At 37.9% G+C, this 22,905-nt stretch overlaps 1 protein-coding gene across 2 annotated transcripts in view; it reads left to right on the forward strand.

The window, feature by feature from the left end:
- LOC110585941 (zinc finger protein 33B) overlaps positions 1-17,783 on the forward strand; it is a 47,003-nt gene extending 29,220 nt beyond the window's left edge. For both annotated transcript variants that reach the window (XM_044916456.1, XM_021696079.2), the window contains one exon: positions 15,563-17,783. In XM_044916456.1, coding sequence (XP_044772391.1) covers positions 15,563-17,649 — 2,087 coding nt within the window. In that variant the 3' untranslated portion in view covers positions 17,650-17,783. The remainder of the gene's footprint in view (positions 1-15,562) is intronic.
- The last annotated feature ends 5,122 nt before the right edge of the window (positions 17,784-22,905 follow it).

Consider the following 22,905-nt stretch of genomic DNA (forward strand, 5'->3'; position numbering starts at 1 on the left):
TGGCTCAGTTGTTAGGTGTCTGCCTTCGGCTCGGGTCATGGTCTCGGGACCCTGGGATTGGGCCCCGCATCGGGCTCCCTGCTCCGTGGGAAGCCTGCTTTTCCCTCTCCCACTCTCCCTGCTTGTGTTCCCTCTCTCGCCGTGTCTCTCTCTGTCAAATAAATAAATAAAATCTTCACAAAAAAAAAGTTTCATACTACTTTTATAAGTGATCAACCCACTATCTTCACAATATTAGAATTTTCTGAATTTTACTATATATTTATTTTTACCACTGTGATTTATACTTTTATGTGTTTTCCTGTTACTAATTTGTGTTCTTTTGTTTCAGCTTAAAAATGTCCCTTTAACATTTCTTGTGAAGCTGTTGTAGTGTTGGTGATTTCTAGCTTTTTTTTGGTCTGGAAAACTTTTTATTTGTCCTTCAATTCTGAATGACAGCTTTGCTGTATACAGTATTCCTGGTTAGTAATTTTTTTTTCTCTTCCAGCTCTTTGAATTTTTGAATATACCATGCCACTTGTCTTCTGGCCAGAAAAGTTTCTTCTGAAGAATTGGAATAACTAGTTGTGGATTTTTTGTTCGTTTTTGTTTTTGTTTTCTGCTTTTAAGATTCTCTCCTTGTCTTTAATCTTTGGCACTTTAAGTATAATTTGTTTTGGTGTGGGTCTTTTGGATTTATTTTATATAGAAATCTCTGGCTTCCTGAATAGGGATTTCTTTTCCCCCCCCCCAATTTGGGGAAGTTTTCAGCCATTATTTCTTTAAATAAGTTTTATGCCCCTTTCTTTTTCTTCTCTTTTTGTGACTTCTGTAATGTGAGTGTTGATCTGCTTTGTATTGTATGATACATCCCTTAAGCTATATCCCCTTTTTCCCCCCCCTGCTCTAATGGAGTAAGTTCCACTGTCATATATTGCAGATCACTGATCTCTTATGCCTCATCTATTCTGCTGTTGAATCCCTCTGATGTATTTTTCAGTTCACTTGTTGTATTTTCTGCTTGGTATTTTATTATATTATCTCTTTGTTAAAGTTCTCACTGTGTTCATCTGTTCTTCTGAGTTTGATGAGGATCTTTATGACCATTATTTTGAACTCCTTATCAGGTAAATCACTTATCTCCATTTCATTAAGGTCTTATTCTGAGGTTTTTATCCTGTTCTTTCATTTAGAACACATTTCTTTCTTTCTTTTTCTTGATTCTCTGTGTTGGTTTCTATGCATTAGATCAAACAGCCGACTCTCCTAGTATTGGAGGAATGGCCTCATGTAGGTGATAACCTTATTGTTCAACCCTGACTTAGCTCTTGGTTGTCTGTCAAATTTTGTGATTGTCTAACCAGTCTATTTTACTAGTAGTGGCTTTCAGTAGTTGAGGGTGTTTCAAGACCTGTCAGTGTCCCAGTGGGAGGATCTTGGTCAGCATCTAGATTCAGGCTGAAGAGAAGGGAGATCCTCAGGCATTACCTCTTAAAGTACATAAATATATACAGTCCTGCGAGACTGAAAGCAGAAGGTCACGCTAGACACCAGAGCCTGGAAATCCAGGAAGTCGAAAAAGTGTGATAGCAGGTGAGTATAGACTCCTTTTCAGGAGATACTGGAGAGCAGGAGTGAGGCAGAGGGAGAAGGCAGAGAAGACGCCCTACAGCTCTAGTAAGTTAGAGGGAGAATGCTCTGTTGGTGCTCACTTAACCATTTTCAGACGAGATCAGGCACGTTCAGGGTGGTATGGCCGTAGTCACTTAACCATTTTCAAATGGTAAGCCAGCCTTGCATTAGTAGAATAAATCCCACAGGGTCTTTGTGTATAACCCTTTTTATATGTTATTATATAACATTTGCTAGCATTCTGGGGAGTATCTGTGGGTCTATATTGAAAAGATGTTGATCTTAGTTTTTTATGGTCTTTTCTCATGTATGATTTTAGTGTCAGTGTGGTATTAGTCTCATATAATGAGTTAGGAGGTCTTTTCTATTTTCTGGAGGAGTATTTGAATAATTAATGTTAATTATTATTTAAATGATTTTAAAAATTCACTAGTGAAACCATCTGGAGCTGGGCTTTTTTTTTTTTTTTTAAAGATTTTATTTATTTGGCAGAGAGAGACATAGTGAGAGAAGGAGTACAAGCAGGGGGAGTGGGAGTGGGAGAAGCAGGCTTCCTGCTGAGCAGGGAGCCTGATGCGAGGCTCGATCCCAGGACCCTGAGATCATGACCTGAGCCGAAGGCAGCCGCTTAATGACTGAGCCACCCAGGCGCCCCTAGACCTCGGCTTTTTTTAATGGGAAGTTTTAAAATGACTACCTCAGTGTTTTTACTTCTTGTACTTTTTTCAGATTTATTTCTTCTTGAGTTAGTTGTTATATTTTTTCTTATTCTAGGAATATTTGTATTTTAGCAAAGTTATCAAATTTGTTGGCATACAGTTGTTCAAAACATTCACTTACAATTTTTTTTGTAATGTATGAAACATTCCAGTTTTGTAGTGTTAGTACATTCTATCCCTAGTATATGTACCATCTTTATTCCATAACTTTAGTAGTTTGAATCTTATGTCTCTTATTTTCATGTCAGCCTAAATGCAGGTTTGTCAGGTTTCTTGATCTTTTCAAAGAATCATTTTTTGCCTTTCTTTGCTGTTTTATTAATTTTTACTCATCTCATTTTCTATCCTTGCTTTGGATTGGTATTGCTTTTTTTTTCCCATTGTTCTCAGGTGTGCAAGGCAGGTTATTGATTGGGGATCGTTTTTTTTTTTTTTAAGATTTTATTTGAGAGAGAGAGCGTGCATTTATATTTATTTGAGAGAGAGCCCATGTACCCGTGTGAGCTTGGTGGGTAGGGGCAGAGGGAGCGGGAGAGAGAGAATCCCAAGCAGACTCTGCACTGAGTGGGGCTCGATCTCATGACCCTGAGATCATGACCTGAGCCGAAATCAAGAGTCAAATGCTTGACCGACTGAGCCACCTGGGTGCCCCGGGATCCTTTTTTTTTAGTATGGTTGTTGTCGGTATAAATTATCTTCTAAGTACTGTTTTGTGTGTATCTCATAAGTTTTCGTATATTAAATCTACATTTTTACTCCAAGTATTTTCTAAGTTTCCTTGTTATTTTTTCCCTCTATTTTATTCAGGAATGTGTTATTTAATATTATATTTATGAATTCAAAATCCCTTTGTATTACTGATTTATAATTTTCTTCCATTGTGGTAGGAGAACCTTTAAAATCTATCCTGGGAAGGGGTGCCTGAGTGGCTCAGTCGTTAAGCATCTGCCGTCAGCTCAGGTCATGATCCCAGGGTCCTGGGATCAAGCCCCACATCAGGCTCCTTGTTCAGCGGGAAGCCTGCTTCTCCCTCTCCCACTCCCCCTGCTTGTGTTCTCTGTCTCGCTGTGTCTCTCTCTGCCAAATAAATAAAATCTTTTAAAAATAATATCTATCCTAGGGAATGTTGCATCTTTTGAAGAATATGTATTCCGTTCCTTTCAAGTGGATTGTCTTAAATATATATCTGTTAGGTCTAGCTTACTTTATAGTGTATTTTAACTACTTCTTTTTTTTTTTTTTTTGCTTGTTTGTATTCTCCCAGTTGTTTTATCTATTACTTAAAGTGGGATATTAAAGTCTCTAATTATTATTGTTGACATGTATGTTTTTCCTTTGAATTCTGTCAGAATTTGCTTCAGACACTTGAGACTTAGCAGCATATAATTGCTTGGATTAATGTCTCCTTTACTTATTGACTGGTTTCATTGCATGATGTCCACTTATCTCCAGTAACACTTTTTTGTGTAAAAATAGATTTATGCCTGATACTAATATAGCTCCTATAGCCTTTTTATAAATGTTGTGTACTTGATATATTTTTCTCTGTTTTTAAAATTTTCTACCTACTTGTGCTTTGAATCTTGTAGATAGCATGTGCTTGCATTTACATGTTTTATACACCCTGACATTTGCTGATTTTTTTATTGGATTTCTAAGTCCATTCCCGGTTTTTTGGTGTTGGTATGGTTGGATTTACTCTTGCTGTTTTACTTTTTGGTGTTTATCTGCCTTATGCCTTTTTGATCCTCTCGTTCTTTTATTACTGCCTTCTTTTTCATTAAGTATGTTTTAGCATAATATTTTAATTTCTTCAGTGATGGTTTTACTCTTTTATTACTGCCTTCTTTTTCATTAAGTATGTTTTAGCATAATATTTTAATTTCTTCAGTGATGGTTTCACTTAAAAATGATTTTCCTAATCGTTGTTCTAAGATTTACCTAATAAATTTACCTTTTCAGAATCTACTTCAGATTTATACTCCCTTATCTACACTGAAATATAGAGATGCTATTCATATATAATTCTATTTATTCTACTCTATTTTTGTGATACTACTTTTGTGCATACTAGATCTGTATATGTTTAAATTCCAACAATGCATTGTTGGAATTACTACTTTATATAATTTGATGTCTTTTAAAGAAACTGAGACAAGAAAGGATAGCAAGTATTTATTTATGGAGTTTGCTCTATTAACGTTCTTATTCACCATTTCTGCTTCATTTCATTTGTTACGGTGAATTCAAGTTACCATCCAGGTTCATTTCCTTACTCTAGTATAACTTTGTTTTTCTGCCTTGTCTTTCCTATTGTCAAATATATTTAATTTCTGTAGGTTACAGAACAATATAGTTGTATACATATTGGTTGTTGCATGGCCTTGGGCAGTGGTTAGGAGAAGAAATACGTCTTTATGCTGTCTTTTAAATTACAGCATTACTTTTACCTGCAATCTTTGTGGATTTGAACTAATGACTGGAAATGTATAGGTTTATGTATTTCGCTTTCAGTTTTGAAAACAGTTCTGCTATTTTGGGTTTTTTTCCCCCTAGCTCACAGTATGTCACCCTACCTCCTGCTCTCTGTTGGAAAGTCAGCTGTTAATCTAACTGGAGTTCCCTTGTATGTGATGAGTTGTATTTCTCTTGATACTTAAGTTTTCTTTTTGTCTTTCTTTTTAAATATTTTTACTATGATGCATCTTGGCATGGATCTCTGTTTATCTCATGTGGAGTTTATTTATCTTCTTGAATTTGCATATTGTTTTTCTCTTAAATTTGCAGGATTTCCCCATTGTTTTGTTGAATAGTTTTTCTCCCCTTGCTCTTCCTTCTTTTGTTTTGATATTCCCATTATGAATATGTTGGTGCAGATAACACTATCCTTCATTTATTTGAGGCTTTGTTCAGTTGTCTTCATTCTTTTTTTGTTTAAATTATATCTATTGATCTGTCTTCAAGTTTACTAATTCTTCTTCTGTAAGCTTCAGCTGTTGAGCCCATCTAACAAATTTACAGTGCAGGTAGTATAATTTTCAAATTTAGAATTTTTGTTTCATTCTTTTCTGTTTATTGATACTCTCTGTGTGATGAGGTGTCATCAGTACCTTCCTTTACTTCTTTAAATGTGGTTGCCTTTTGGACATGTTTGTAATAGCTGCTTTGAGATCTGCTAAGTCCAATATCTGGACTCTCTCAAGTTGCCTGCTGTTTCTCCCATATATGTGAAATTTTCCTGTTCGTCTTGTGAATCCTTTTTTTTTGACAAAAGGATATTTTAGATATTTTGTTCCTAGTCTGATACTGATTCCTTCTTTCTCTAGGGCCTGTTGTTATTTTTGCTTGCTTATTTGTTTAATGACTTGATTGGATTATTTGGCTGAAGTCCTTTCCTCCCACCGTGTACCATCTCTGATGTCTCATCAGAGGGCTCTGCCTTGGGCTCGCACACTGTTATTAGAATGACGATAGTGTTATGGGGGGTGCTCTGTGAGTGCCTCTGTGATGATTCATTCTGTGTGTTAACCTCAGTGGCCTAACTGATGCCCAGATAGCTGGTAAAACATTATTTCTGGGTGTGTCTTGGGGGATCTTTCTGGAAGCAGCATTTGATTCAGTAGACTGAGTAAAGAGATCCACCCTCACCCTTATGGTCAGATAGCATTTAATTCTTTGAGGGCCTGAATGGAACAAAAAGGCAAAAAAGGGCAAATTCTCTTTCTCTTCTTGTGCCGGGATATCTGAGACAAAAATCAGTGTTCCTAGTTCTCCAGCCTTTGGGCTCTGGGACTTACACCACTGGCCGTCTAGTTTGCAGGCTTTTAATCTTTACTAAAAGTTAAACCATCACCTCCCGTAGTTCTCAGGCTTTTTGACTCAGACTGAATTATACCACTGGCTTTCCTGGTTCTCCAGCTTTCAAACAACAGATTGGGGGACTTCTTGGCCTCCATGACTACATAAGCTAATTCCTTTAATAAACCTCTTCGTCTCTCTCTCTCTCACACACACACACACACACACACACGCATGTGTGTGATATATATAGTTACTGGCTCTGTTTCTCTGGCGAACCCTGATAAACACAGTTTCTTTCACTGATCTCTGTGTTAACTTCTCTGCCTCTATTGGTGTCACCCTGCTTTTAGCCTCTACTAATTGTTGGCCCATTGGTCTGTTGTTTCCAACATTGTCCTGGGTCATATATTGCTCTACGGATTGGTCCAATTTCGAGCCCTCTCAGAGAGTAGCCTTTGAGACCCGTCTTTTTTTTTTTTTTTTTTTTTTAAAGTTTATTTATTTATTTATTTGAGAGAGAGAGAACACCTGAGAGGGGATAGGGTCAGAGGATGAAGCAGACTCCCTGCCGAGCAGGAAGCCTGATGCGGGACTCGATCCAGGGACTCCAGGATCATGACCTGAGCCGAAGGCAGTCGCTTAACCAACTGAGCCACCCAGGCACCCGAGACCCGTCTTTAATATTGCGCTTCATGCCACTGGTTTTGAAATCATCTCCTAGAAAACATAATTTGAGAAAATTATTTCCGTAGAAAATCTTCATCTATTGTAAGTGTATTTGTGTGAATGTTTCGGTGGATAGGACCAGATCTATAGCCTGGGTTGTTCTCCTTAATTGTCTCTTTCCCTGTTCCTTCTGGTATAATTTTAGTTGGTCTGTTATTTACCTTGTTGCCCTAATGGAGGCACGAGCCTCTTCTTAGTTGCTGAACACTGAAATTTCATTGTTTTTGAAGGTGGCCTTATTTTCATAAGAAGAACTCGATAGTTCTCTGTTCTGCCTGTGTCTCTGAGTATAAGTACTACAATGTTGCTCTGGAGCTAGGAGCCAGAACAGTGCTCCACTTCTCTCAGAGTGACGCTGCAGTTTACGATTAGTAGATGTGTGCATTTCTGTCTGAGTGTTTCTTAAAACTTGATATAAGCATAAGACACATAATATTTTTCTGTAAGAAGTTTAAAACGGTATTGAAAAACTTAAAGAAGTTTTCTATATATGAATAGATGTATGTTGTTGATTATTGGAAGGGCCAGCATCATGAAGATGTATTCCTCCCTAATTCACATGTGGATTCAATTAATGCTAATTAGAATTCCTATGAGGTTTGATGGTGTGTTTGTTTTTGTTTTCAAGAAGTCATGTTACCCCTTTAATATTTAGAACCCACAAAATGATTGAGATATACAATGAGCCCGTGGTAATTAGGTCTGTTTTGCCCAGTGAGAGCTTAGAGGTAACTTACCTGTGTGGGAATTCGATCTTTGGTTAGATCTACCACTGCAAATCACTGGCAAAAGATAGTTTTCTAAGTTGTACTTAATTCATGTAACATATTACATGTGTCTTTACTGTCTCTCCATTAGTATGTAAACCTGAGAAAGCAGAGATTTTTGCCTGTTTTCTTCACTACTTTACCCCCATTTAAAAGGCAGAGATTGCCAAGTGAGATAAATTAAAAGGGTAAGATTCAAATAGGTTGAACATAAAAAGGATGGAAAAAGATGCATAATGGTAAAATTATTCAAAAGGTTATAGTCCTGTGTCAGTATTAGATGAAGTGGATTTCAAAGCCAAGAATATTGCCAGAGAAAGAGAAGGATTTTTTTTCATATTGATAGAGATATATTTATCAAGAAAACTTAATCCTTTACTTTTATGGTGCAGATAAGTTTTTCAAAGTATATGAAGGAAAACCTGATGGAACTTGAAGGAGAAATAGATGCACAGTTATAGTCTGATGTTTCAACATCCCTCTCCCGATAATTAGTAGAAGAAGGAGATGGAAAATAAGCAAAGCTGTAGTAGACTTGAAGAACACTGAATAACCAAATGACCTAACTGACATTTATAAAATTACCCGCCCCCATACACACACAGGTAAACCAGTGGAATACACATTCTTTTCAGGAGCACATGAACGTAAACCAAGGTAGATCCATATTCTAAGACCTAAAACAAATCTCAATTAATTTAAAAGGAGTCAAGTCATATAAAATGTTTTCTCTTACCAGAGTGGAGTTAAATCTAGCTAAATTAAAAATAACAGAAAGAGCTGTAAAATTCCTAAATAGTTAGAAACTTAATAGCATCCTTTTACCTAACTTGATGGTTCAGAGAAGAATTCAAAGGGGAAATTAGAAACTATTTTGAACTGAATGTTCATGAAAACATGAAATTTATATATAGGAAATTTTTATATAGGAAACAAAGTATGTATAATATTTCATTGATTTCATTATTTTCCATTTGATCTTTATTCCTTCTCTTACTTTTGGGTTTAATTTTTTCTAGTGTTTTTTTTTCTTGTTTTATAAGGTGAAAACAGCTGAGGTAATTGAGATCTTTCTTATGCAACACAAGTAAATTTTTTTGTGTGAATATATCTAACGCACAAATGCATACATGAAATTCTTTTTATGTGGAATATATATTATAAATAATATGTATTTATCATATGATGTGTAAATTTCATCCATGTTGGATTTTGTGTGTGTATACACATGTGTATATCTAACACGTGTGTGAAATTCATGCTGGATAAGAAGGAAGGTCACAATTTAATGGCTGCTTCCACCTTACAAATCTAGGGGGAAAGGAGCAAATTAAATCCATAGTAAGCAGAAGAAAGGAAGTAGTAAATAACAGAATGTTTAAATAATGTAACTGAAAACAGAAAAATAGTTGAGAAAATTAGTAAAACCAAAAGCTTGTTCTTTAACATCAGTAAAATTGACAGGCTTCTAGATGAGACAAATTATTGATATCAAGAATAGCAGTGGGGGTGCACCTGGGTGGCTCAGTTGGTTAAGTGACTGCCTTCAGCTCAGGTCATGATCCCAAGGTCCTGGGATCGAGTCCCACATCGGGCTCCCGGCTCAGCAGGGAGCCTGCTTCTCCCTCTGGCCCTCTCCCCTCTCATGCTGTTTCTCTCTCGCTTGCTACTAAATAAATAAATAAAATCTTAAAAAAAAAAAAAAAAAGAATAGCAGTGGTGGCACGCCTGGGTGGCTCAGTAGTTAAGCGTCTGCCTTCGGCTCAGGTCGTGATCCCGGGGTCCTGGGATTGAGCCCCGCATCGGGAAGCCTGCTTCTCCGTTTCCCACTCCCCCTGCTGTGTTCCCTCTCTTGCTGTCTCTCTCTCTGTCAAAAAATAAATAAAATCTTAGGGAAAAAAAAAAAGTATAGCAGTGGCAATATCACCAAAGATTCTACAGATATTACAAGGAAAATAAGGAAATGTTTTGCCTCTGGTTTATAAATTCAACCATTTAGATAAAATGGACAATTTCCTTCAACAGCTATCCAAGCTCACTTCAGGAGAAATAGATAACCACTCCATGAAGAAAACCCAAGTACAGGGACTTCATTAGTGAGTTCTACCACACATGGAATAATACCAGTTTTACCAAACTCTTCCAGAAAATCCAGGAGAAGATTATACTAACTAATTCAGTCTCTGAGGCCAGCATTTTGCTAATACCAAAACTAGACAAAGATATTACAGGCATACCTCAGAGATACATTAACAGATTTCAGAACCTATGTGGAAAATCTTTAAAGAAGACAATTTTGATTAAACCCATTTGCATGATAGCTATACCCCCTAATGGTGGAGGATTTTGCAGTGAAGGAAGGGGATTTGTATAGTTGAAAAGCACATAGATATTTTCAAAGATACTGTTCTTCTTGAGTGGACTGTATGATGGATAATATAGTATCAGTGTACAGTTTTCTTGAGTGTGATCATGCCTTTACTCATAGGAGATACATGCTGATACATTTGAAATAACAGGTCATGATGTTTGCATTTAACCCACATAGTTAATGGTCAAGAAGACTTTATATAGAGAAAGATAAGGCAAGTATGGGAAAAATTTAACAATTGTGAAAAGCACAGAAATGCTTTATTTTATGGCTCAAGCAAACTTGATACTTTGTTTCTTATGTGGAAATTATTCTATTTACATTTTGTCTCTACCAAGTTTAATTTGATAAAGTGTGTTTTCTTAGGAAATTATTTGCTACTTTTCTTTCAAACATATCGGTATCATGTTGAGTAAAAGTAGCCTTTTTGATTTTTTTCATACCTTGTTCCAGTGATTGTTTCCTCCTTATTGTTTCTCAGTTTGGATAGTTGAGCTTTCTTTCCTTTGTTTTTGTTGATTAGAGTAGTCAATGATTTGCCTCCTTTGTTAATCTTTTCAAAGAACCAGCTTTCTTGTTTCTTAAAGATTTTATGTATTTTTTAAGTAATCTCTACACCAAATGTGGGGCTCGAACTCACAACCCCAAGATCAAGAGTCGCATGCTCCACTGACTGAGCCAGCCAGGGGTTCCAAAGAACCAGCTTTTTTTTTTTTTTTTAAATTTTATTATGTTATGTTAGTCACCATACAATACATCATTGGTTTTTGATGTGGTGATCCACGATCCATTGTTTTCATATAACGCCCAGTGCTCCATGCAGTACGTGCCCTCCTTAATACCCGTCACTGGGCTAACCAATCCCCCTCCCCCCTCCCCTCTAAAACCCTGTTTGTTTCTCAGGTCCATAGTCTCTCATGGTTCATCTCTCCCTCCAATTCCGCCCCCCCATTTTTCCCTTCCTTCTCCTAACGTCCTCCATGCTATTCCTTATGTTCCACAAATAAGTGAAACCATATGATAATTGACTTTCTCTGCTTGACTTATTTCACTTAGCATAATCTTCTCCAGTCCCATCCATGTTGATGTAAAAGTTGGGTATTCATCCTTTCTGATGGCTGAGTAATATTCCATTGTATATATGGACCACATCTTTATCCATTCATCTGTGGAAGGGCATCTCAGCTCTTTCCACAGTTTGGCTATGTGGACATTGCTGCTATGAACATTGAGGTGCATATGGCCATTCTTTTCACTACATCTGTGTCTTTGGGGTAAATACCCAGTAGTGCAATTGCTGGGTCATAGGGTAGCTCTATTTTTAAATTTTTGAGGACCCTCCACACTGTTTTCCAAAGTGGCTGTACCAACTTGCATTCCCACCAACAGTGTAAGAGGGTTCCCCTTTCTCCACAACCTCTCCAACATTTGTTGTTTCTTTCCCTGTCCATTTTTGCCATTCTAACTGGTGTAAGGTGGTATCTCAAGGTGGTTTTGATTTGGATTTCCCTGATGGCTAATGATGATGAACATTTTTTCATGTGTCTGTTAGCCATTTGTACGTTTTCTTCGGAGAAGTGTCTTTTCATATCCTCTGCCCACTTTTTGACTTGATTATTTGCAAAGAACCAGCTTTTTTGACTTAACTCTTGTTCTGCTGTTTTCTGTTTCTGTTCCATTAACTTCTAAGCTAAGTAAACTGTCCAAAAATAAAAGAAGACCTGATCCACATATTCAGAGACCACCAGGAACCTGGGAAAACTGATGTGGAATGATTCACTAAAGACAGCCTTTAATAAAACTAGTAGACCTTAAAGATGAAGAGAGAGGTTTTTTTTTTTTTTTTTAAAGATTTTATTTATTTGACAGAGACACAGCGAGAGAGGGAACACAAGCAGGGGGAGTGGGAGAGGGAGAAGCAGGATTCCCATGGAGCAGGGAGCCCGATGAGGGGCTGGATCCCAGGACCCGGGATCATGACCTGAGCCGAAGGCAGACGCTTAATGACTGAGCCACCCAGGTGCCCTGAAGAGAAAGTTTTTATCTGTATTATTTTAAATTTATTTTTGTGTTTATCTGTTTTTATCTTTATTATTTCCCTCTGTGCTTTCTACTTCATTCTTTTACATTACTATTGTTTCTTCTAGTTTTTTTTTAATTTTTGAGTCAAGGGTTTACTTATTTTTCATTCTTTTTCACTGATACAAAACATTTAATGCTATGAAATCTCTGATCAGTATGTGTATCCCATATGTACTCCTAAGTAATATTTTCACTAGTTATTTTGGTTTAGAACTTCAGCTTTGGTTTGTTTCCTTTTTCACCAAAGAGCAGTTTTTACTAGAGAGTTGTTTGTTTTTGAAGTCCCAGTGGAAGCTGAATGAAGAAACATCCTCTGGGCAAAAAGACTAATCTCAATAAATTTAGTTTCCCCAATAATTTCTAGTTTTACTGTAGGATTACCTGAGCATGTTACCTATATCAGTTTGTTTTTTTTTTTTAATGTTTCATGCACCCTTGAGATGGAAGTGTATTTTCTATTACAAGTTTTGACATTATAAAGATACATGTCTTGATTGTTGTCATTAAGTCTTCTACACCCCCAACTTTCTGCTTTTTGATCTTTCTTGAAATACTATTTTGAATAGTGTATTTTATTTTTTCCTTGCTTTTCTGAGTTCCGCTTCATGAAGGGTTTTTGGACTCTAGATATTCATAACCGTGATTTTCGCATTCAAAGTTGAGGATTTTAGCCTTGTAAAGTGGGTTTTTTGGGGGTTTTTTTGTCCTTACTGATAACAAGATTGCATCTCTGCTTCCTTATTGTTTCCCTTTGTCTGGAATAATATGGTCCATCCCTTTGATTTTAGCTTTTTTGAGTCCGTTTTTATCATTGTATTGCCCCTTTACAGCATCAATTTGGATTTTGCTTGTGACACAGTTTGAAGTCATTTTGTTAATTGATGAAGTAAACCCATTCATATTTATTAATATGATTCATGTTTGGTCTCATTTCTGTCATTTTGTTACATTTAATGAGTGTATCACATTTACTGAATTATTCTGTTTGGTCTTTTTTCTTTTTGGAGGGAGTCAATTAGGAAATTTTCATGTTTTTGTTCTCATAGTTACTTTTACACTAATATCTTTTATACTGGCCTTAGTTTGCCCATTTCCTTATTTAACTTTCTATTTGATTTTTTAGCTTTTAGTGACATTCTTTAGGCTATTACTTATATGGCTATCTCTGAGCTTATTCTTATTTCTTCTTTTCATTCCTGTTTCCTGTAGGTCTTCTAATTGCATCATTTCTACTTCACTAGAATATATAGCATTTATATATATACACACACACACACACATATGTATGTATGTATTTAAAGATTTTATTTATTTGAGAGCAAGAACGTGAGAGGAAAGAGAGCATGAGTAGGGGGTGGTGCAGAGGGAGAGGCAGACTCCCTGCTGAGCAGGGAGCCCGATTCAGGGACCTTGAGATCATGACCTGAGCCGAAGGTAGACGCTTAACCAACTGAGCCACCCAGGCGCCTCTAACATTTATATATTATTCTTCTATTCTTGTTCTCAACTTTCTTTTGGTCTTAGGCCTACAATTAAATTATCCACTGCTCAGTTTTTCTGCCAGTGTTCCCTATCAAATCCTTTATTCCCACTTTTTTTTTAACTTGAAAATGTTCCTCCACTGAGCCTCGCTTTGTTTATTGGTGACAGAATCTATTGCCAAATCTACATTTTTGTTTATTGAGATTTAGTCTTTTTGCCCAGAGGATGTTTCATTTTTAAGGTCTAGTAGTTTTATTAAAGTGTTCCTTAGAGAAGACTGTTCCAGGTCAGCTTTGCCCAGGTTCATGGTGGTTCTTTATCCTGTGTAGATGAGGTCCTCTTTTGGGCAGTTTTCTTAGATTATGGTTTCTTTTTGTTTTGTTTTTAAAGATTTTATTTATTTATTTGACAGAGAGAGACACAGCGAGAGAGGGAACACAAGCAGGGGGAGTGGGAGAGGGAGAAACAGACTCCCCACTGAGCAGGAAGCCTGATGCGGGGCTCGATCCCAGAACCCTGAGATAATGACCTGAGCTGAAGGCAGACGCTTAACGACTGAGCCACCCAGGCGCCCCATATTATGGTTTTTAATATTCATTTTTTTTTTTCTGTAGAGAGTATAATCCTCATATATGCATATAATTTTATTTTAAAATCTTTTATTTATTTTGCAGACTACCTTCTTTATCCAGGATCTTCTTTGTGAACCAGTTCTTCTTTTTTTGGTTTTCTTGTCATTCTTCTTTCTACTCTGTTGTCATGCCTTTTTTCAGGGCTATTTATTAAAATTTCAGTGAAATCTCTTTTCTCTTCGGACTCTCTGTTAGTCTGCCTGGACTGCTATAACAAAACACCACAGACTGGGTGACCTAAATAACCGAAATTTGTTTTCTCACCCTTCTGGAGTCTGTAAGGCCAAGGGGAAGGTGCCAGCAGGGTTGGTTTCTGGTGAGCCCTGTCTCTTCAGCTTGTAGACGGCACCTTCTTGCTGTAGCCTCACATGACTTTTTTTCTGTGCACACAGTGGGAGCAAGCAAGTTGGTGTCTCTTCTGCTTCTAATAAGGATGCTGTTCCTATCAGATTAGCGCTACACCCTGATGACCTAATTCAACCTTAATTGCCTCCTTAAAGCCTCTGTCTCCAGATATAGTCACATTGGGGGAAAGTGGGAATAATTTCAGGAGGAATTTATGCCTTTCACAACTTCAGAAAACTCACACAATTCAGTTCATAACTGGCTCCTTGTAATTTAAGTCTATTCTAAGATCACTTTGTCCTTCTTACAGTTTTATTTCTGACCTGGATCAGCGCTTGCGTCCTCAGTTCCCATTTACTACAAGTCCCTTCTGTTGGAGTTCCCAGTGGTCTGAGCTGTCATGTATCAGAACTGAAATGTCATCTCAGTGTTTTCCCACTCATAGTGGGACTTCCCCTTTCTGGGAATGATTTTATTTGTATTTAATCATCTCTGAATTCCCTGTCTCTTCTTTATGTGTGGTTGCCACAGTCTCTAGCTGACTCTCAATGGATGTGGGCTCATTATCAGTTTTTTCTGTATTTAAATGTTTCTTTCCTTAGTGGCGATTTGAAGTTAGTAGTATTTTGTATGTCCTGGTTATGCTGAAGTCATGGGTTGTTGTAGGTAATTTTATTTGCTCTCCTTATATTGATCCATACAGTTTTTTGGAGGATTCATGGACACATTCAGCTTTTAACGGGTGCTGTTATTCTTCTGACACCAGAATGCAGATGTATGTGTTGTAATAGCCAGTTTCCGCTCCCTTTTCCCATTATGCCAGGCTTTTTGTTTCTTGTTTTCATTTTTCTTTTTTCATCTCAAACTCAAGAATAGAAAGAATATGTACCTACAGTTATTTTCTTCTCTGGAGACTAGACAAGAAATCCAAATCAGCTCTAACATAGGGCATTTGTATATACATTGCATTCCATAAAAAATGTGGTACTATTCATATGTAAGGTTAATTTTTCTTATTTTTAGAAATCTGGAAAACTGATCACAAGAAAGAAAGGAGCCACAAAAACCAGCCTAAACATGTGTGGGAAGTTGCATTCATCAATAATAAAATGCTAACTAAAGAACGAGGCAACGAAGTAGGAAAACCACATAACTTGGACACAAATTCTTTTCCTTCCAGAAAAACCCTCTGTCAGTGTGACTCATGTGGAGTGAGTTTCAACTGTATTTCAGAATTGTTTATCAATAAGAAAAACTATTTAGGAAAAAAGACTGATGAATTTAATGCCTGTGGAAAATTGCTACTCAGTATTAAACACGAGAAAACTCATACTAGAGAGAAAAGTGAATTTTTTAAAAATGGGAAAACTTTCAGTCATGATAAGGACCCTATTCATCATGAGAAGATTCAAACTTTAGAGCAAAATTTTGATCATAACATTTATCAAGAAACCTTCCTTGAAAAGGCAATATTCAGTACATACAGGAAAGAGATTGCAGAAGGGAATGACTGTGAATGTAATGAATATGGGAGAACCTTCTTTGATAACTCCTCCTTCTTATTCCACCAGATAAATTCCTCAAAGGAAAATCACTATGGATTTAGTGGTTGTGGAAAATCCTTATGTGTGAAGTCTACCCTTTTGAAACATCATGGGGCACATATGAAACACTATGACTGTAATGAAAGTGGGAATAATTTCAGGAGGAATTTATGCCTTTCACAACTTCAGAAAACTCATAAAGGAGAAAAACACTTTGAATGTAATGAATGTGGGAGAGCGTTTTGGGAGAAGTCCCACCTCACTCGACATCAGAGGATACACACAGGAGAGAAACGCTTTCAGTGTAATGAATGTGGAAAAACTTTCTGGGAGAAGTCAAACCTCACTAAACATCAGAGGTCACACACAGGGGAGAAACCCTGTGTGTGCAGTGAATGTGGGAAAGCCTTCAGCCACAAGTCAGCCCTCACGTTACACCAGAGAACACATACAGGGGAGAAACCTTATCAGTGTAATGCATGTGGGAAAACTTTTTACCAGAAGTCAGACCTCACTAAACACCAGAGAACACACACAGGGCTGAAACCCTATGAATGCTATGAATGTGGGAAATCCTTCTGTATGAATTCACACCTTACAGTGCATCAGAGAACTCATACAGGTGAGAAACCCTTTGAATGTCCTGACTGTGGGAAATCTTTCTGTCAGAAGTCACATCTTACACAACATCAGAGAACTCACATAGGGGATAAACCCTACGAATGTAATGCCTGTGGGAAAACTTTCTACCACAAGTCAGTACTCACCAGGCATCAGATCATTCATACAGGGTTGAAACCTTATGAATGCTATGAATGTGGGAAAACCTTTTGCTTGAAGTCTGACCTCACAGTACATCAGAGAACTCACACAGGGGAGAAGCCCTTTGCATGTCCTGAATGTGGGAAATTCTTCAGCCATAAGTCTACCCTCTCTCAACATTATAGGACACATACTGGGGAGAAGCCCTTTGAATGTCACGAATGTGGGAAAATCTTCTATAATAAATCATACCTAACTAAACATAATAGAACACACACAGGGGAGAAACCCTATGAATGTAACGAATGTGGGAAAACCTTCTGCCAGAAGTCTCAGCTCACTCAGCACCAGAGAATTCACATAGGTGAGAAACCCTATGAGTGTAATGAATGTGGAAAGGCTTTCTGTCATAAGTCAGCCTTAATTGTCCACCAGAGAACTCATACAGAAGAAAAGCCCTATAAATGTAATGAATGTGGAAAATCTTTCTGTGTGAAGTCAGGACTTATTTTACATCAGAGAAAACACACAGGGGAGAAACCCTATGAATGTAATGAATGTGGAAAATCCTTCAGTCACAAATCATCCCTCACAGTGCATCACAGGGCTCACACAGGAGAGAAATCTTGTCAGTGTAATGAATGTGGGAAAATTTTTTACCGTAAATCAGACCTTGCTAAACATCAGAGATCACACACGGGGGAGAAGCCCTATGAATGTAACACATGTGGAAAAACCTTCTCTCAGAAGTCAAACCTCATTGTACATCAGAGAACACACGCAGGAGAAAAACGTAATGATTGAAGTGGATGTTAGGAATGTCGAGCTGCAGTTCAGCACCCATTACACAAGAATTCACACTGGCGGAAGCTCTGTTGACAGGATATCCTGAATGTTCGGGAATCTTCCTCCACACAAACTGGCCTTATTTTACTCCAGAGTAGACTGCAACAAATGCAGGACAGTCTTGTTAAGTAACATTCCATTGAATGTCACCAAGCAAATACTGGTATAAAATATTGCAGATTTTTTATTTTGTAAAAACTTTTTTTTTTTTAGCAAAAATACAAACTAGGTTATGTCAGAATTTATATTAAAGAGAAACCTTTCAATTTGAGGTATATAACTTGAAGATTATTTTTAGAAGTAATATATTAGAAGTCGTGTTTTCGGTTTTCATGCCATATTTATCTTTAGGAAACATAAAAAATTATAATTTATAAATGTATATTGTGCCATGTGAAGCTTTAAAAACCAAAAAAAAAAAAAATAGTAAAATGAAAAAATAGACTTATAATAGGTTGCAGTCATACATAGAATTCTCACTTGTCCTCCACCAACCTTCCTTTAATGCTATCTTCCACAACCACGGTATATTGTCAAGCACAGGAAGTTGATGGTACTACAGTACTAAGTCACATACAGTCCTTATTTCTACTTCAACAGTTTTTACAAGCACTTTGTGTACAGTGTAGTTCTGTGAAATTTTATCACTTAATAGTTTGAGTAACCATCAACACAGGTTACAAAATCAAAAAGGTATCTGGAGTCTCTGTTGCATTAGGATTACAAAAGAATCAGGATTTCATCACGAGAAGTTCCCTTGTGTTAATCATACCGTTTCTGCAGCCCTCATCCTGGCAATCGTGAATATGAAGCTTTTTAAAAGCAGAGATAAATTGAATAATTAGGGTCACAGCCTTAAGTGCTTATGTGAGGTGTCCCTTAAGTTTACAGGACTTAGGTATCCACATATCATTCCTTATATAAACTATATGTGCTTCATGGGCATAATGCAACTTAATATAGTTGTGAACAGAGAACAGACACTCCTAATTTAGCAGTTGTTACCGTAACAGGCACATCTCCCATATGTGTAAGGGCTGAGCAGCCTTACATTGTAAAAGGAGGCCCAGAGAGGTAATACATAACCATTTAGAATGTATAAATCAAAATAACAAAGTGGCAAATAGAATGTGTTCAGTACAGAGGGATATCTAGTCCCTAGTCTCATTTTCCCCATTCACCCATGGTTCATGTCAAGCCAGGAGGTGCCTTGAGTGTACATGTGTGAGTCCTCTAGTCCTCAGCCTACATTTTGTACAAACCCTCTGTAAGTAACTGCCCTCTAAAGCAGAGGCCAGTGTACCCAGAGGCAGATCTGTGCCCTTGGAGATTTTTGACTCTGTGAGGAGAAGGTAGGTTGAGACTGGAGCAGAGCCAGAGTGAAGCTAGAGTGGGGCTTTTATTGAGAGACAGGGTATAAAATGGTGGTATACTAGATTACACCATCAGTCAGATTACATAAACCAGGTTACACAAACAAATGATCTTAACTTGCACAAAGAGTCTAAGCTTCCATCTTAGGAAACTAGGATAAGGAGCTGATTAAATCCGGAGTAAGTGAAACAAAAGAAATAATAATTAGAGCAGAAATCAGTGAAATCAAAAACAAAATAGAGGAAATCAGTAAAACCAAAAGTTAGTTATTTGGAAAGGTCAAACTGATAAACCTTTAGCTAAATTAACTAAGAAAAAGAGAAGATACAAGGTGCTAATACCAGAAATGAAAGAAAGTCATAACTGATTTCATGGACATTAAAAGGATAATAATACTGTGCATGACTCTGTGTCCACAAATTTCATAACCTAGATGAAATTGACCAATTCCTTGAAAGACACAATCTGCCAAAACTCACAGAAAGATGTGACTAGGCATATAGCTGTTAAAGAAATTGAGTTAATACTTAATCTTCCAAATCAGAGAGTGTCAGGCCCAAATGTGTTCACTGGTGAATTCTACCAAACACTTCAGGAAGAAATACCAGTTCTCTACAATCTCTTCCAAAAAGTAAGAGCAGAAGAAATACTTCCTAACTCATTCTGTGAGGCCAGCATTGCTGTAGTAGCAAAACCAGGCAGACATTACAAGAAAGGGAAACTGCAGACAGAACTCTATGTGTTGGAACATAGATGCAGAAATCCTCAACAAGTTGTAAGCAAACTGAATCCAACAGTATATAACTTCACACCATGACCAAGTGGGGTTTATTCCAGGTATGCAGTCCTGGTTCAACGTTTGATAATCAGTTCACGTAACCCATCACATCAACAGGCAAAAGGAAAATAGTCATATGATCATACCAATAGGTGCAGAAAAGCATTTCACAAAATCTTAACCCACATTCACAATAAGAAATCTCAGCATACTAGGAATACAGGGAACTTCTTCAACTTGTTAAAGCACATCTACAACAGCCCTATCACTAACATCATACTTAATGGTGAGAAACTAGATGCTTTCCTAGTTAACATAAGGAGGAAGGAGGCCCCTTTGACCACTCTTTTTTAGCCTCCTTCTGGAAGTCATCGCTAACACAGTATGACAAGTGAAGGAAATAACCTTGGATTTAGAAGGAAGAGATAAAACTGTCTATATTCACACATAATATGATTCTCTAGGTAGAAAAATTGGAGGAGTCAACAACAGAATACTTTGACACTGGTAAGCAATTATAACAAGGTTACAAGGTACAATGATTGAGTGGGTGGTAAAAAGAAGTCAGCTCTCAAGTAACAGAAGACATGGAGGAACCTTACTTGCATATTGCTGAATGAAAAAAGCCAATCTGAAGAGGCTTTACATTTTGGTTTCCATCTATAATGCATTCTGATAACAGCACAAGTATATGGAGACAGTAAAAAGATCAGTGGTTGCCACGGGTTTGGGACAAGGCAGGGAAGGATGAATAGGTGGATTGTAGAGGATTTTTAGGACAGTGAAACGATTCTGTAGGATATTATAATGGTAGATACATGTCATTCATTTGTCAAAGCCCATAAAGTGTAAAACACAAAGGGTAAACCCTAAGGTAAACTGTCACTTTAGTTAGTCATAATGTATCAGTATTAGCTCATCAGTTGTAACAAATGTACCACACTAATGCAAGATAGGAATAACGGAACTGTAGAAGTGAAGGGGTATATAGGAACTCTACTTTCTGCTCAATTTTTCTGTAACCCTAAAACTACTCTAAAAAATAAAGTGTATTAAATAAACAACCTGCCTGCATATAGCAATGTAGGTGAATCTGTGAAGGTGCTTTCTTCTATACTTACAAAATTAAAAACTCACAGTATTCGGTACCGGTTTTCCCATGGTGGGAGGCACAATGCATTCTCAGAAATCTTATATTGACAACCACTAAACCTATTTTCAGTTATAGCTTTTCTGCTCTTGTAAGCCTTATTATCTTTTTTGGAAGTATCATAAATTTCTTACCTCTCTTCATAATATCTTGTTTCTATATTAAGGTTTTTGTTTCTCATATGTTTCTGCACTGAAAATATAATCAACATTAATGAACATTTGAGATGTTTTTATAGTCTTTGAAATATTTTAAATTATAGTAACTGTGGCCTGAAATCAAGGCCTAGTATAATGGACTCTTTTACCTCTGAAACCAAGATGGAATCCCACCACCAACTGAGTGAATAGGAGGCAGTTAATATAGTTGTCATAATGAACAGGATGGCCCATCCAAGAACAAGGTCACCATCTTAGATGTGGTTCATCTAGTTATCATTAACTAATTGTTCTTGACTGACTAACTAGTTCTGTGATACGACAAAGGCCCTTTGGGACAGAGCTGCCAATCGCCGGCAGGCCTGCCTTTTGACCTGCACGGTACTGCCTTCTTTTTGGGGTGTCACTGTGTCTTCCCACCCTAAAAAGCTCCCTATGAGAGAACTGTTATTTGGCTACACCCCAGGTGACTTCCCTTTGGGTTCAGTTTGGCTGTGAGGCTTCTGCCTGTAAAGGCAGAGACAGCACTGTACCCCCACTGCATTTGTGCCCCACCTACCAAGGGTCTGGTTAGAACTCTCTGGTTACTGCATAGCGTCCGGCGACCATCCCTGGCTGCTCAGGGTGCCCGTGCGTACCATGGTTTGTTATTGTGCACCACTGGGGTGGGCATGCACCTGGCCCTTTGTGAAATTTTGGAAAGGTAGGACATTCAGCCCCAGGAGAATTAAGCATGGCACTCCAGTTGTCTAATGAGCTGTTGCTCAGGTCAGGGTAGCAGCCTTCCCCCTCCTCTGCTGCTCCTTCCCTTGCTGCCATTGCGCACACACCTGATGCCCAGCGGTGTGGAGGTGCACATTTGTGGTGTCCTGTGGCCCAGATGCTGATGAGAAAAGAAAAGGGACCCCTTCCAAATTACCAGAGGAAGCACCTCAAATGCTCTTCTAATGCAAAACCTTTAGCCAGTGAACCTGGGATTTGCTTAGCACCGCTGTTTTCCAGGGGTCTAACCTTGGAATCATGGAGCTTAATGGCTCTGACCTGGGCTATAGACAAATGACCCTACTGTTTGTGAACCCTGACCACAGGGAGATTGGCTGGCATTCCCTGGAGGAAGCGACAGCTGCCGATGAAGCCGACTGCTGGGCTCTGGTACTTTCCCTTCTAACCACGCAGGTCCATGCCACAGGTGACTGAGTAGAGACAAAAGCTGAAAGCTGCTACTTGACATGGCGAGAAACCCAAAACATTCAGAGGGAATTTGTACAGAGAGGAATGAAGGAGAGAAGAAGATGTGCATGGCAGAAAAAAAAGGCAGCCATACAGAAGATAATCAGTCAACTGCTGGGCTATTGGCCAGGTGTGCTCCGCTGCCTGTGTCTGTGTTGGAAGGAAACTCTCGTCCTTGTGTGTGGAGGGGAAAGTGCGCAGTCTGTGCCCCAGCCAAGGGGATAGTCCAAATGTGACATCAGCCCAGGATCTTTAATCTGTAAGAAGCAAATACTGCCATGGAGTGCGCCCATGGCCCTGAAGATCCTGACTGGAGACTCCTCTGGGGAATGAAGTTTGTAAATTTGATCAGAGTAAAGAGAAACCCCCTGAGGTATATCTAGTGACAACAGAAAGGAAAGAAGGGGCAAGAAAGAATGAGGGAGAGGGAGGGACTTAGATACGGGAAGAGGAGACCACAAAATGACAGAAACGAAGGTCCACAGATTGACCCAATTGGGGGTATGGACTTAAAAAAAATTTAT

The sequence above is a fragment of the Neomonachus schauinslandi genome, chromosome 6 (assembly GCF_002201575.2).
Source record: "Neomonachus schauinslandi chromosome 6, ASM220157v2, whole genome shotgun sequence".
In the NCBI taxonomy this organism is placed as follows: Eukaryota; Metazoa; Chordata; class Mammalia; order Carnivora; family Phocidae; genus Neomonachus; species Neomonachus schauinslandi.